Raw genomic sequence first — 15,119 nt, 5'->3', positions numbered from 1 at the left:
GCCCCCATTACCTGCCAACTCCTCTGCATTGCTGGCTTATTTGGAGCTCTAACTTTTTCTGTATAAATCCTGAAGTTCTGATGGATGCTTATTAGATTAAATCGAGGCATCCAGTGCCTGATGTTCTCAATGGCAACCGTGAGTAGGAGCCATGAATGGGGGGACGTAAGTTGGTTGGGTTATGGGAACTTCAGAGGTGAGAGTGAGCAGCTCAGCAACGAGGCCACAGAGAGGTGTTAACTTAGAGATGTGTTCCCATCTCAAACGGCCTCCTGTCTGGAACCCCTCTCACGCACTGGGCTGAGGCAGGGGGTGGTGGGAGACTGCAAAAATGGACTCAATTACTTCCCTGCTGGTAGCCATGCCCTCTTTCAATGTCATTTCCACAGTCTTCCATCAGGAGGTGGAGTCTGTTTCCCCACCACTTGAATGTGGGCTCAGCCAGGTAACTTGCTTTAACCTGCAGAATGAGGCAGAAATGACCTCATGCCACTTCTATGCCTATGCCTCAACAGGCTTTGCACACGTCTGCTTGCTTCCTTGGAAGCTGCTATCATGGCCATGTAAACACACCCGAGTTAGCCTGCTGGAGAATGGGACACACAAGACCCAGCTGCCCCCACTGCCCTAGCCAACAGCCAGCCAACCACCAGCAGCAGAGATGCTTTTACAGACACATGAGGAAGTCTGGCTGAGACCAGAAGAGCCTCCCAGCTGAACCCAGCCCCAACTGGCAACCCCAAGAATCATAGCTAAATAAATGACCGTTTTAAGCCACTGAGATTTGGGTTTGTTATGCAGCATAATTTTGGCAACAGCTATCTGATACAGGTGGTGTTAAGAAGTGATTCACCTATCTTGAACTTTCTGGAGAAAAGCCAAAACAACTGTCATGACAATCTGACTCCATTGAGTATGAGCCACTGGGGCCGGGGGGAGGACACAATCTTTAGATGTGAACATTTCTTTCTTTCAAGACAAAAGAAATAAAAATCTCCAGGCAAACAAAAAAACCCAGATTCACATATATCTGTTTATATATATTTTCTCTATATATAGACACAACTCTTCATAAACATTTACAAGATATGTTTGGCAAACACTGAAAAAGGAGGGCACTCTGTAGACAGAACGACTCCTACGCATTAAAATTCAAAAATATACAAAGACACACACAATGTACGGAGCCCTGAAGAAGCAGAGTAAACCGAATAAATACAAGTTATTCCAAATTACAACCACAGATGCACTCTGGAACACCGAGAAAGAAGGCTGAGAAGATTTCTTGTGCTGTACTTTTTGACTAGTCTGTCAAAAATAAATAAATAAGAAGGACTTGGGTCTTGCTAAAATAGCATCCTCTGTAGTGAACATGGCAAAATACACTTTCATCTGGAGGGCTATTTTGCACATTTTTTTGTGTGCTCTTGGGAAGCTGGGAGGCCAGGGTGAAGGAATGCACCAGCCAGCACGCTTCTCTCTCACGTTCCTGCTTTAGCGGGAGGGATAAGGCCGGAACCTGGATGAGCAAAGGCTCCTGAGGCTTCACGTCCCCCCTAGAGCGCTCTCGGTGAAGCCAAGGCAGGCTAGGCTCTTCCAGTCTGCCCAGCAGGCCCCTCGCGGGCAGAGGCTGGGGGTTCAGATCCCAGTGAAGGTGCTGTGGCCGCGGAAGGGAACCTCCTCAAAAAGCAGGACTCTCTCCCCATCCTGGTTGGCTCAGGACGACGAGGCCCCTCTGCAAAATCTCCTCTGTGCTCTATCTCCTCCCTGCTCCCAAATCCTAAGTTTTGGGGAAGCGTCTCCCACTCTCAAGACTGCTCACTGTTTCCCCGATTCCGGGTGCATTCTCAGACAGCTTGAGTGGAGGGCCAGGCAGGCAGGCGGAACTAGCTAATTTAAGGTCTGTCTGTAGACTGGCGTCCCTTGGAAGGCAGGCCCGGGGGAACCGGTCCCAGTCCTGGCCACGACCGGCCCCGGCCCCAACCAGCTTCATCCACCGATGTTTTCAAAGGAAAACACACGCCGCCCCCCACCCTGGCCTCCCTGACTTCTTTTCCCTTCTCTGTCTGAGTGAACAAGGGCACTTAGAAAAAAGTTAGTCTTCCTGACGACATGGCTTCCACCAGCAGACGCCTTGTAAGCTCTGGGACACGAAACCCAACGTGTGGGATGCAAGATACGGTCTTCCTTCCAGAATAGGGGAGGAGGCGTGGACCCTGCCCTGCCCTGGGCGAGGGGGTTTTCCAGGCAGAACCCAGAGTTGTCTGGGACCATCTCATACCTACAGACACTTGTCGCTTTGCAGACAGACGCCTTTCTTGAAAAGGAAGAAAAGAACTACCTCCTGGTGTCAGGCAGAAGAGAAAAACAAAACAAAACGAGCGAACACAACAGAAGAATCCCAGACCCCGAGAGGAAGGTGGGAAGGAGCCGGTGCCTGCCTCTACTAAGCGGGGGGAGGCCTCAGGCCATGGGGGCTTAGGTATAAAGAAAGAGGAAGTGGGGAGGGACACCTGCAGCCCCTCCTAGAAGCCAAAGGTTCTCAACGGGGGTGAGACCATTGTCCCCCCTGGGGGACATGTCTGGAGATATTTTGGTCATCACAACTCTGGAGCGAGTTGGGGGGCTGGCTGCTGGCATCTGGTGGGCGGGAGCCAGGGAGGCGGCCCCACGTCCTGCAACACACAGGACAGCCCCTGACCCCAGAGAATTATCCAGCCCGGCATGTCAGTGGTGCGGAGGCTGGGAAACCCTGCTCTAAGTCCCCCTTCCAGCCGTGTTCCGGAACATTCCAAAGGCCCCCTCTGAGTAGAGGAGCGGCTCCTTGGACCTCTCCGACACCAGTTTTCCACAAACACCCTCCCTAAGGCTCATCCGACAAGACGGTGTGGAGGGATGAGGGAGCGAAGCGGGGGAGACAATTCTGCTCACCACAAGGGAAGATGACACTTCCACCGACAAGCCCCACCCCCTGGAATCCCAGACTTGGGCAATCTTTGGTCAAACAAGGAAACGTAAGGCTGAACCGAAGGGGCAAGCCCTTGCCCCCGCCTGCCCAGCGGCCCGCGGCGGGTAGGTTCTCTGTGCAGGGGTCATGCCCGTGAGCAGACACGGGGCCTGGCTCCCGGGGAGGCCCCGGCAGGTAAGCAGCAGGCAGCAGGGCGGCCGGTCCCGAGGCCCCGCGGAGGGCGCCCTCACTTGTTCTCAATCAGCGTCTGCACCTTGTACACCAGGTCCCGGGCCAGCTTGAGGACTTGCTTGGTGTTGTGTCGCTCGGCCATTTCTGAAAGAAGAAGGCAGGACCTGGTGAGCCGCTTCCTGGGTCTGGCCTCGGGAGTGGACAGCTCCAGCCTCGCCGGAGCAGGTCCGTCACGGAGCTGGGGGCATGCCTGCGCGTCCAGACCTGACGCCACCGACCTTGAGGGTCAGTGAGCTCAAATGGAGTGGACATCACCATCCCAGGGTCCACAGGATGGAGGAATAAAATATGGATTAGAGTGGACTTGCTGGTATCTACTATAGAACTACTATGACTCTAGCAATGGGAGAAATTGTAGCATTGATGTGGAAACCGTGGCCACGGGAGTTGCTGAGGGCAGGGAGAGGGAAGAAGAGGTGTGGTATGGGGGTATTTTCAGGACTTGGCATTGTCCTGAATGATATTGCAGGGACAGACGCTGGACATTACATATCCTGCCATAACCCACTGAATGGACTGGGAGAGAGTATAAACTACAATGTAAACTGTAATCTATGAGGTATAGCAGTGCTCCAAAATGTATTCGCCAAATGGAATGAATGTGCCACACTGATGAAAAGAAGTTGTCGATGTGGGAGGAGTGGGGTGGGGTGGGTGTGGGGTACATGGGAACCTCTTACATTTTTTAATGTAACATTTTGTGTGATCTACGTATCTTTAAAAAAAGATGGTAAAAAATAAAAGATGATGCTGGCACCTGGTGTGTGCTTAAAAAGTGCTAGCTCCTCCCACCCCTCTCCTACAAACAGAATGACTTTTTAAAAATATATATTTAAAATTTTTTTAACAAATCAATTTTTATTGCTACATATTAATAAAGCATGCAATTCATCCAAACAGAATGACCTTTTAAGAAAGCAATACCTGGCATACAGTAGATTCTAAAAGATACGAAAGGATGGAGGGAACAGATGGAGAGAAAGGAGGAGGAGAGAAAGAGGGAGGGAAAAGGAAGAAATAAAAAATGATCATTTATATCAAGAGCCACACAAAACAATCAGACCTTTCAATCCAAATAATCCTACATATAGACATTTTCCATAGAGAACCCATTCAGTGGAAGAAAAGGCACTGAGACCACGGTTCTCCACTGGGGGCTGAGCCACCCAGGGTGCTACGGGCACTCACAGGAGCCCTGTGGAGCTGTTATAATTTTTGAGGGAAACACGGTGATACTCCACATCTGTTAAACACCATGTAAGCTGCCAGCTTGAGTGAGTTCACAGTTTCAACTTTAAATTGAACTAAGTTCCTATCAATGACATTCTCTCTCTGCAAAGCTAGGTTTCTAGCAGCAGCTCTGATTAAAAGCAAGCACCGGGAAGTGGATGTGGCTCAACTGATAAGAGCATCCACCACCTACCATACAGGAGGTCCAGGGTTCAAACCCAGGGCCTCCTGACCCAGTGGTGAGCTGGCCCACGTGAAGTGCTGCCATGTGCAAGGAGTGCCCATGCCACGCAGGGGCGCCCCTGCATGGGGGTACCCCACGCACAAGGAGTGTGCCCCATAAGGAGAGCCACCACGTGTGAAAAAAGCCCGCCCGCCCAGGAGTGGCACCACATACATGGAGAGCTGACGCAGTGAGATGACACAACAAAAAAAAAGAGATGCAGTTTCCCAGTGCCACCAAGGGCACAAGCGGACACAGAAGAACACGCAGCGAGTTGACACAGAGAGCAGGCAAAGGGAGGGAGAATAAATAAAATAAATCTTAAAAAAAAAAAAAAAAAAAAGGTAAGCACCATGCAAAAATCATTGTGGAAAAGTGGAAAAGACAATTAGAGTGGACGTATCTGATTCCAAGGCTGGAGTAGTTCTGCAGAGACTAACACACGCACCTTTCCCATTAGTGATTAAACTGTAAATAGTTAAGAATGAAATAAAAATACAATTTTCTTTAGATTTATGTGTATTAGCTTTTCAAATGGCTACTAAATTGTTAGAGCATAGATGCTTATTAAGGAAGTGGATGTGGCTCAAGCGATTGGGCTCCCGCCTACCACACGGGAGGTCCCTGGTTTGGTTCCTGGTGCGTCATAAAGAAGACAGTGAGCTGGCGCGACAGGCAGGCATAGCAAGCTGATGGAATAAGATGACACAACAGGGAAGCAGATTTGGCTCAACTGATAGAGCGTCTGCCTACCACATGGGAGGTCCAGGGTTCAAACCCAGGGCCCCCTGACCCATGTGGAGCAGGCCCAAGAGCAGTGCTGATGCGCACAAGGAGCGCTGTGCCACACAAGGGAGTCCCCAGCATAGGGGTGCCCCATGCACAAGGAGTGTGCGCCATAAGGAGAGCCGCTCCACAAGAAAAAAGTGCAGCCTGCCCAGGAGTGGCGCTGCACACACAGAGAGCTGATGCAGCAAGATGACGCAACGAAAAGAGACACAGATTCCTGGTGCCGCTGACAAGAATACAAGCAGACACAGAAGAACATACATACATACAGTGAATGGACACAGAGAGCAGACAAGTGGGGGGGGGAGAGAAATTTTTAAAAAATGACGCAACAAGAGAGACACAAGAAGAAAAATATAATGAGAAGGGAGCAGAAAAACAAAAAAGGGAGCAGAGGTTCCCGGTGCCTCCTAAAGAAGACGAGCAAGACAGCAATCTGATGTGCCAGGCAGGCATGGCAAGCTGATGTAACGCGATAATGCAACAAGAAGAAAAACGCACAGAGAGACACGACAAACCAGGGAACGAAAGTGGCTCAAGCGATGAGGCACCTCCCTCCCATACTGGAGGACCCGGGTTTGGTTCCTGGTATCTCCTAAAGAAACAAGGAAGACGAACAGACACAGCAAGTGTAAACAATGAGGGGGTGGGGAGAAATAAATTATAAAAATAAAATAAAGTTTTAAAATGCTTACTAAGTGGCTTGACCTAACTAATAAACAGAACTTTTAACCTGGGGTTAAAAGAGAGAGACACTAGGTGTGATGTGAACTGAGAAAGTTTGGGAACCTCTGCACTAAGGGATGAATTGCTTTGGACTCGACTACACTCATGAACTAGAAACCTAGTTACGTACAATAAAGAAGTGTTCAGTAAGTCTGGAACACTCACTCATGCTAAATTCTGCAGCTTTAAAAAAACAGTCATACATGAGACAGCTTTTGAAAGAAGTGGAAAAAGAAAAACAGATGGCGCTGGATACTGTGATGGAAACAGCATAAACATATACATGAGTATGGAAAAGACTGGGAGGATATAATTCTTTAGAAATGATCCCACTAAATACAACGTGGTTTCCTGGATTAGATCCTGGAACCGAAAGAGGACATTAATGAAAAAAAGAGGCGACATCCGCATCAAGTCTGTCATTTTGTTAATCGTGAGGCACCAACGTTAATTTCCTAGTTTTGACAAATGTGCCAGCATCGTGTGCGATGTCAACATTAGGGAAAGCTGGATGAAGGGTATTTGGGAATTCTCTGTACTGTTTTTGCAACTTCTCTGCAGAACTAAAACGAATCCAAAATTAAAGCCTTTTCCTTCTTTTATTGGGCCCCTCATGTGGGGGGGAGATTTATCCAGGTTGTTTCATTTAATATCTATGATTTTCCTGTGAGGCAGGTGTGATTAGCACCATTTTGTCCTCGAGAAAGATGAGGCACAGAGATGTGAAGTCACTTGCCCAAGGGCACACAGCTACCAAGTGGCACAGCTGAAGTTAGAATCCACATTGGTCTGATTTCAAAGGCCAGGCCTTTTTCATGTCACTTCCACTGCCTTCCTGCACCTGCTTTTCTCATCTACCTTGTACCTCTCAAGCAGTTACCCCATTTCCCAGGTGAGGAAGCAGATGTTTAGAGAGAAGCAGTGATGTGATCACGGGTACAGCTCGTCAGAGCCAGAGCCAGGGTTTGCTCCAAGCCTGACTCCAACACCCATGCGCTCTCTGCCAGGTCCCAGAGGAAAACACACGGGCAGCATTATAAGGAATTTCAACTCATCCATTCACAAAGAGCCCCTCAGTTCCCTTCACCATGCGCCACTCTCAGCCAATCTCCATCCCTTCCTGAACCCCACCAAGGGCTCCTCTGGAAGCCCACAACCCTGGGACAAACCCCCGATGGTGCGTGTACCGTTAAAGAACTTGATAATGTCTGTGAAGTCCATGTTGTTTTCCAAGATGATGTCACGATAGGCTTCCACCAGAGCCAGCGCGATGAACAGGACATAGTGGGCGGACGAGACGTGTTTCGCTGCCCAGATGGTCTCCCAGACTGAGAAGACGTCATCGTAGATAAGTTCTGCCGAGACACCAGCACACACACATGGGGAGGGGTCAGCGACAGAGCTCACAGCGCTGCTGTCCTCCAGGAAAATCCCAGGCCGGCTGTGATCCCTGCCTGAGTGTCTGTGCAGTGGACAGACCTCGGGTTGGAAGGCAGAAGACCTGGACTCTGCCATGTGACCATCAGAAACCTCCGTTTTCCCCATCTGTGAAATGGGCTATGCAAGGTGGTTTGTAAGTTCCGCCCAGCTCTGACGTTCTGAGCATGAGCAGGCTTGGTTTACACTGACCTGGGCTCGCCCTGCACTTTAACCAAGCTCCTGCCCCCCTTGCCCCCTCCATTCCCATTAGCACCCATGGGGGAGATACTTTCTCCTGCACAAAGAGACAGAATAGGGCAGTGGTTAAGGGCCCTTAACCACCCGGCTCCATCACTTACTAGCAAGGTGATCTTGGACTAGTTGCTTCCCCTCCACAAGCATCTCTTTCCTCACCTCTAAGTGAGGGAATGATGATCAAAAAGATAATACACAGAAATGGCTCAGCGCAGTGCCTGGCACTTGGCAAACACCTCCATACATGCTAGATGATGATGAGCTGCATTCTACATAATTTTGGAGTCATGTGTACTACATAACTTCTGCTCCAAAGTTTGGAGTCCTTGATCTTTGGCAAAATGCAAGATAAAGTAGAAGGGAGGTGGCATCTGGAGGGGGACAGAGCAGAGCTCTGTCCTAGCTCTGAATTTCAGTCTTCTGAGCCTCGGCTTTCTCATTCATAAAACGAGGGTCATAGCAACATATACTACATAGTGTCAGTGCAAGAGAAGGTAAGTGAATTGATAGTGGGGCCTCCCTGGACGGCGTTCCTCTGCTCCAACACGCCCTCGGCCTCACCTCGAGCATATCTATTCCCAAGAGGCTCTGCCACAAAGAATCTGGAAATAAGGCCCTACTTTGAAGTCTGTACCTCGCTTGAAATCCAGCAGGAACCAGCGGTAGCAGAAGTAGAAGTGAGTGTAGTCTCCATTCTGATGCATCAGCTCAAACAGCTCTGAGTCCAGGATCTGTCGGAGGAAGGAAAAGTGGGAAAAGGCCGGGCCAGAGTGTCGAGCCAAGTAAATGATGTCCTATCCCCTCACCAGCGTACCATACAACCCTCAGCGGCCAGGTGGAGTTAAAACATGGAAAAGGACGTGAAGAGACACTTCTCCTAAGGAGATGAGCAAATGGCTAAGAAGCACATGACGAGATGCTCACCACCCTTAGCCACTGTGGAAACGCAAATCCAACCAGGAGACTCTCCTTCACATACACACTAAGAGTGCTATGAACATTATTTAAAAACATGAAAATAACAAGTGTTGATGAGGATGTGGGCAAACTGGAAGTTCCCTGCATTGTTGGTGGGAATGTAAAACACCTTCAGCCTCTGTGGAAAACAGTCTGGGGCTTCCTTAAAAAGCTAAACATAGAATTATCGTATGCCTTGGGAAACGGACTTTGGCCCAGTGGTTAGGGCGTCCGTCTACCATATGGGAGGTCCGCGGTTCAAGCCCCGGGCCTCCTTGACCCGGGTGGAGCTGGCCCATGCGCAGTGCTGATGCGCGCAAGGAGTGCAGTGCCACACAGGGGTGTCCCCCACGTAGGGGAGCCCCACGCGCAAGGAGTGCACCCATAAGGAGAGCCGCCCAGCGCGAAGGAGGGAGCAGCCTGCCGAGGAATGGTGCCGCCCACACTTCCTGTGCCGCTGACGACAACAGAAGCGGACAAAGAAACAAGACGCAGCAAAAAGACACAGAAAACAGACAACCGGGGGAGGGGAGGGGAATTAAATAAAAATAAAAATAAATCTTTAAAAAAAAAAAAAAAAAAAGAATTATCGTATGCCTTAGCAAAATTCCACTCCTAAGTAGAAAGAATAGAAAGCAGATATTCAAACAAAATACATACAGAATTTCCTAGCAGCATTATTCACAGTAGCCAAAATGAAGGACCAACTCAAGTTTCCATAAACAGATGAATGGCTAAAGAAAATGTGCTTTGTACTAACAACGGAGTATTACTGGGCTATAAAATACAATGAAGTGCTGACCCATGCTACAACATGGATGAACCCCGAAAACCTTAGCCTAAGTGAAATAAGTCAGACACGAAAGAAGAAATCTTGTAATGATTCCACTTACAAGAAATATCTAGAATAAGCAAATTCATAGAGACAGAAAGTAGATTAGAAAATTCCAGGCACTGGGGGAGGGAGAATGGGGGAGATATTGTTTAACAGGCAAAGAGTTTCCATTTGGGGCCATGAAAAACTTTTAGTAATGGATGATGGTGATAGTAGTCAAATACTGTAAATGTAATTACAGCCAGAGCATCGTACACTTAAAAATGATTAAATGGCAGTTTTTATGGTGTACATATATATATAAAACCACAATAAAAATAAATTTTAAAAGGGTGAATTTTATGATATACAAATTATATCTTAATAGAGCTGTTATTTAAGAAAATGGATAGTGGAAGAATATCTACAGCTACTGGATATACTGTTACATGAAATAAAGAGCAGGTTCAGAATAGTATGTACAAAAAGAAGGAGGGAAAATATATACAGTATGGTCCTAATTATGAAAAAAATGTATATATAAAATGGGCAAAACATATGAACTAGCATTTCATAGAAGCAACACAAATGAGCAAAAAGAAAAGAAAGAAAAGAGGTTCCATCTCACTGTCACTGTTTGTCAAGTTAGGTACAAGCACCTGTGATGTCACTCTGGAGACTGAAAACAACCCCACCATTTTCATGCGATAATGTATTTCCATCCTTGCACATAGCAGGGCAAGTGCCCTCATCTTTCTGGGGAGCAGAAATGCCAAACACCATGGATGCTAAAGAGCCAGCATTTATTACAGCGCTCTGCAAACTTGAACGTGCATCCGAATCACCCAGAGAACTCCAAAAGACACAGATTCCTGGGCTTAGCTCCCAGAGATTCTGCTTCGGTGGGGACAGGGTCCAGTAATTTGCATTTCTAACAAGTTTCTAGGTGCCGTGGAGGCTGAGGCCACTGGTTCCTGGACTGCCCTCTGAATACCACCGGCAGGCAGTGTGCTAAGCACAGCCAATGCACTCATTTATTTCATCCACAATAACCCCACAAGGAATGTGCTATTGTTACCCCATTTTCCAGATGACGAAGCGGAGGCTTGGAGAGATGCAGGCCTATGCCTGGGGTTGACAGCCAGTAAGCTGCAGCAAGAGGTGCAAACCCAGGTTGGCTCCGAATCGCACAATCTTAAGCCAGTCTAAGTTTTACTGACCATTTCCCGGAAGAGTCCCAAGCAGGACTAGACGCTGGGACGTACCTGGATCAGGGACCTCATGTTGGCAAAGTGCGTGTCCATGGCGCCTCCGTGGGGGAAGTTCTGGTTCATCCGCTTCATGAGCTCCGTGAAGCAGCTGAAGGCGAGGGCCTCTGGGGGAAGACCACGGGAGAGACGGTCAGCGGTGCCGCTGCCCAAGGGGGTGCAGCAACCAAAGAGGGGGTGTAAGGCCCAGCGCTGGCTGACAAAGTCCACAGCCCAATGAGGAAAATACGGACGATGGAGTGCCAAGTGTGTTCTATTTCAAGGGATGCTTTCCAACCTTAATTAGGTACTTCCCACCTTAGCACTGCTGAAACATTTCTTTTAGGAAACAATGGTAATAGTCGATGTTCTTTTTTTAAAGATCACTGCTTGCTAAAGTAAGTTGGCAGTGTTGTTTTTTTTCAGTTCCACACTTTTTTTTTTTTTTTTAATTCTAACAGGTTCATAAAATTCTCAAGTCTGGGAATTCTGCAGTTGAGCAGGAACTGGCAAAGTTGGGAGGGTGTTTTCAGGTAGCACACAAAGAAAGGGTCAAATAACTTTAGGAAATACTGCTTAGAATATCTGCTGCTTAAGACTTAATGCATATATTATGAGATGCATATATTATAAAGGCTTTGAGAAGTCCTGCAATAAAGACACCTTTTTCATATTGCTTAACCCAGTGTTTCAAAAATTTTTCTTTTCCAAAATTTATTTGAAAATGGTACCTTTGTATCACTTATCATCTACTAACTTTGGGGAAAGCTATGCTAGTTTGGAAGCTCTCCCAAGGCAGAATTGGATCACATTCAGTTTAAAAAAAAAAAACAAAACGGCTTTATTGAGATGCAATTCACATATCATAAAATTCAACCTTTGAAAATATACAATTCAATGGCTTTGTTATACAAAAATTATATCACAGAGTTATGTGAACGTCAGCATTATCTAACTTAGAACATTTTTATCATCCCCCCAAAAAACTACAGAATTTCATTCGTTTTTATGGCTGAATAACATGCCACTGTAAGTTCATACCAAAATTTGTTATTAATAGTTTATTCATCTGTTGATGTACACTTGGGTTGCTTCCATCTTTTGACAACATGGATGAACTTTGAAGACATCATGTTGAGTGAAATAAGACAGCCAAAAGGACAAATATTGTGTGATCTGACTGAGATGAAATAATCAGAATAAGCAAATTCATAGTCAGAAACTAGAATACAGGGGTTGGGGTAGAGAGTGGAGAATTAGTGCTGAATTGTTACAGAATTTCTCTTGGGGGTGATAGAAAAATTTTGGTAATAGAGGGTGGTGATGATAGCACAACACTGTGAATGTAATTAAAACCACTGAGTTATATATTTGAATGTGGTTACAAGGGGGAAATTTTAGGTTGTATATATGTTACTAGAATAAAAAGTAATATGACTACACAAATATGACTATACAAAACAAACAGTGATCCTTGGGTAAACTATGGGCTATAGTTAATAGCACAATTATAATAATATTCTCTCATCAGTTGAAACAAAGGTATCATGATAAAGCAAGGTGTTAATAATAAGGGGTATATATGGGAACTTTGTATTTTATGCATGATCTTTTTATGCATAACTTTTATAATTTAAAAAATTTTATATATATCTGCAAAAAAAGAAAATAGAAAAAAACTGCATGTCCAATAACAGTCACTGCCCCTTCTCCCTTTTAGCCCTTGTAGGCCTTGGAAACCATTAGCCCATTTCTGTCTCCACAGATTTGCCAGTTCTAGACATTTCGTATAAGTAGAATCATACTTTACATAGTCTTTTCTGACAGGCTTCTTCCACTTTTTGCAGGTTTATAAGGTTTAATCATGTTGTAGCAGTTTTTAGAACTTCATTCCTTTCTTATTGCCTAATAATATTCCTTTATAGGAATCTATCTCATTTTTGTTTATCCATTTATCAGTTGATGGACATTTGGGTTGTTTTCAGTTTGGGCTATCATGAATAATGCTTTTTTCAACATTCATGGACAAGTATTGTGTGGATATATGTTTTTATTTCTCTTGGGTATACACCTAGGAGTGGAATTGGTGGGTGATATGGTATTTCTGTGTTTAACATTTTGAGCAACTGCCAAATGGTTTTACTAAGTAGCTATACTATTTTACAATCTCTCCAGCAATGTATGAGGCTTCTACTTTCTCCAACACCTGTTGTCTGTCTTTTTACTTTCGGCAATCTCACTGCCACAAGGATTTGCATTTTGCTAATGTCTCATGATACTGGGCATCATTTCATGTGCTTACTGGTCCTTTGTTAATCTTCTATTGAGAAGCGTCTATTCAAATCCTTTGCCCATTTTTAAATTGGTTTATTTATCTTTTTATTGTTGAGTTGTAAGAGTACTTTACATATTTTGGATACAAGTCCCTTATCAGACAGACGATTTGCCAATGTTTCCCCCCTAAGCCAGGGAGGACACACTCACCGTCATCCAGGATGACCAACAGCGGGGCCAGAAGGTCACACATGCCTTGAACGTACCCGATCTCAATGTGCTGCCAGACATAGCTATGAGAGACACAAGGGTCCGGTGATGCCCCACGGCCTGCCTCTCCAACCCATTCCTCCCTTCCCTCACCCCTCACCTGACCACTCCCTCGGCCTTCTGCCTTTCACCAGTCTCACGGTTTTCAAATACTCCCCATGCAGCCACCAGGAGGACCTTCCTGAAGTCCAGCTCAGGGGGTCCACCTGCCTGCTCAAACACCGTCTCAGGCTCCCCTTGTTTACAGGATGACTTCCACACTCCTCTACTGGGGCACAGGCCATTCAGTCTTCAGAGCCATCACGACCCTGCACCTTCCCCCTCTCCAGCCCAATAAACCACACCTTTACACTTCTGTGCCGTTGTCTGGTAGACCCCTTTGCCTGGAATTCCCATGGGTTCCTTAGCTAATATTTACTGAGCATGTACTGTGTACTTGGCCCACTATACATTTATTGCACCATTTAATTTTCAAAACAATTATAGGAAAGAGTTACAACTAATATTATTTCACAGTAGAGGAAACTGAGGCACAGGGAGATAAACGACATACTTAAGTCACAGCAGGTAGCTGCAGGTTTTAAACCCAGGAGGTCTTACTCCAGAGTATATGCTCTTAACCCTGATGCTAAATGGTTTCTTTAGCTTTTCTAAATTTTGTCAGTCTATCGCAAAGGTCACCACCTCTGTGGAGTCTTCCATGATTCCTATCTATGCCATAACCGGGCAAAGGTCAGTCCACTCTTCCTTCTCAGCCAGTACTTTTTCATTCCAATAGCACTTATACTTTATTATAGCTAATTATATTTGTATCTCCCAGACTAGATTTTGGGTGGCAGTGTGATTACTTGGGAGACTATGAGGCAGAATGGTTAAGAGCTTGTGCTTATTAAAAAGAATTAGAGCAGGGGTTGGCAAACTCGGACATAAAGGTACAAATAATAATTATTTTTGGCTTTGCAGGCCATATGTTCTCTGTCACAATTACTCAGCTCTGCAAAAGCAATCATAGCCAATATGCAAACAAATGGACACGGCTGTGTTCTAATAAAACTTTATTTACAAAAATAGCCAGTGAGCTAGACTTGACCCGTGGGCCATAGTTTGCTGACCCATGAATTAGAGTGATGTGTCTTGGCATGGAAAGAAGTCCAGGATGTATTACTGAGTAAAAAAAAGAAAGCTACAGAAAAACAGTTTAAAAATTTTAAATATATGTGTGCATTCATACTATTACATCATATAATAAATATATTATACACAGTCTATTCAATATGATACCTCACATATATGCCTTTTTTTATTAATAAAATTATTAATAGTAGTTCTTTCTTTGGGTGAGGGGAACTGTAGGGCAGAGATGGAAGGAAAAATTTCTCTTCATACCGTATGAGCTTCTGACTTCCTTGATTATGTTTTTCACAAGCAAGGGTTACTTTCACCTTTTGAGAAATGCCAAGAATGGTTTTTTGTTTTTGTTTTTGTGTTCACGGCAGGACCAGGGATTACAACCAGGACCTCGGACATGGGAGGCAGATGCTCAACCACTGGGCTCCACCTGCTCTCAAGAATAGTTTTTAATGAAAAGTAAAAAGCAGCTCCAGATCTTGGTTTCAAGAAGGAAAAAAAAGGCAGTTTCTTGAATCTGGCAGTTGTGGGTTTGACTTCCCACTCAGCCACTGCCCCTGCGGAGGGGCTCTACCTCTCTGAGCCGCC

The 15,119-nt window shown here is 45.8% G+C and overlaps 1 protein-coding gene across 5 annotated transcripts in view; it reads right to left on the bottom strand.

Annotated features, from left to right (window-relative positions):
- Nucleotides 1–1,014: 1,014 nt before the first annotated feature.
- Nucleotides 1,015–15,119, bottom strand: part of SGSM1 (small G protein signaling modulator 1) — an 89,734-nt gene continuing 75,629 nt past the window's right edge. For all 5 annotated transcript variants that reach the window (XM_058281556.2, XM_058281557.2, XM_071209837.1 and 2 more), the window contains 5 exons: nucleotides 13,344–13,426; nucleotides 10,878–10,987; nucleotides 8,476–8,572; nucleotides 7,355–7,522; nucleotides 1,015–3,283 (listed from right to left, as the gene is read on the bottom strand). In XM_058281556.2, the coding sequence (XP_058137539.1) occupies nucleotides 3,195–3,283; nucleotides 7,355–7,522; nucleotides 8,476–8,572; nucleotides 10,878–10,987; nucleotides 13,344–13,426 (547 nt within the window). In that variant the 3' untranslated portion in view covers nucleotides 1,015–3,194. The remainder of the gene's footprint in view (nucleotides 3,284–7,354; nucleotides 7,523–8,475; nucleotides 8,573–10,877; nucleotides 10,988–13,343; nucleotides 13,427–15,119) is intronic.

The sequence above is a fragment of the Dasypus novemcinctus genome, chromosome 19 (genome assembly GCF_030445035.2).
Source record: "Dasypus novemcinctus isolate mDasNov1 chromosome 19, mDasNov1.1.hap2, whole genome shotgun sequence".
In the NCBI taxonomy this organism is placed as follows: domain Eukaryota; kingdom Metazoa; phylum Chordata; class Mammalia; order Cingulata; family Dasypodidae; genus Dasypus; species Dasypus novemcinctus.
The sequence above is the reverse complement of the archived record's forward strand: the minus strand, read 5'-3'. Positions and strand labels throughout refer to the sequence as shown.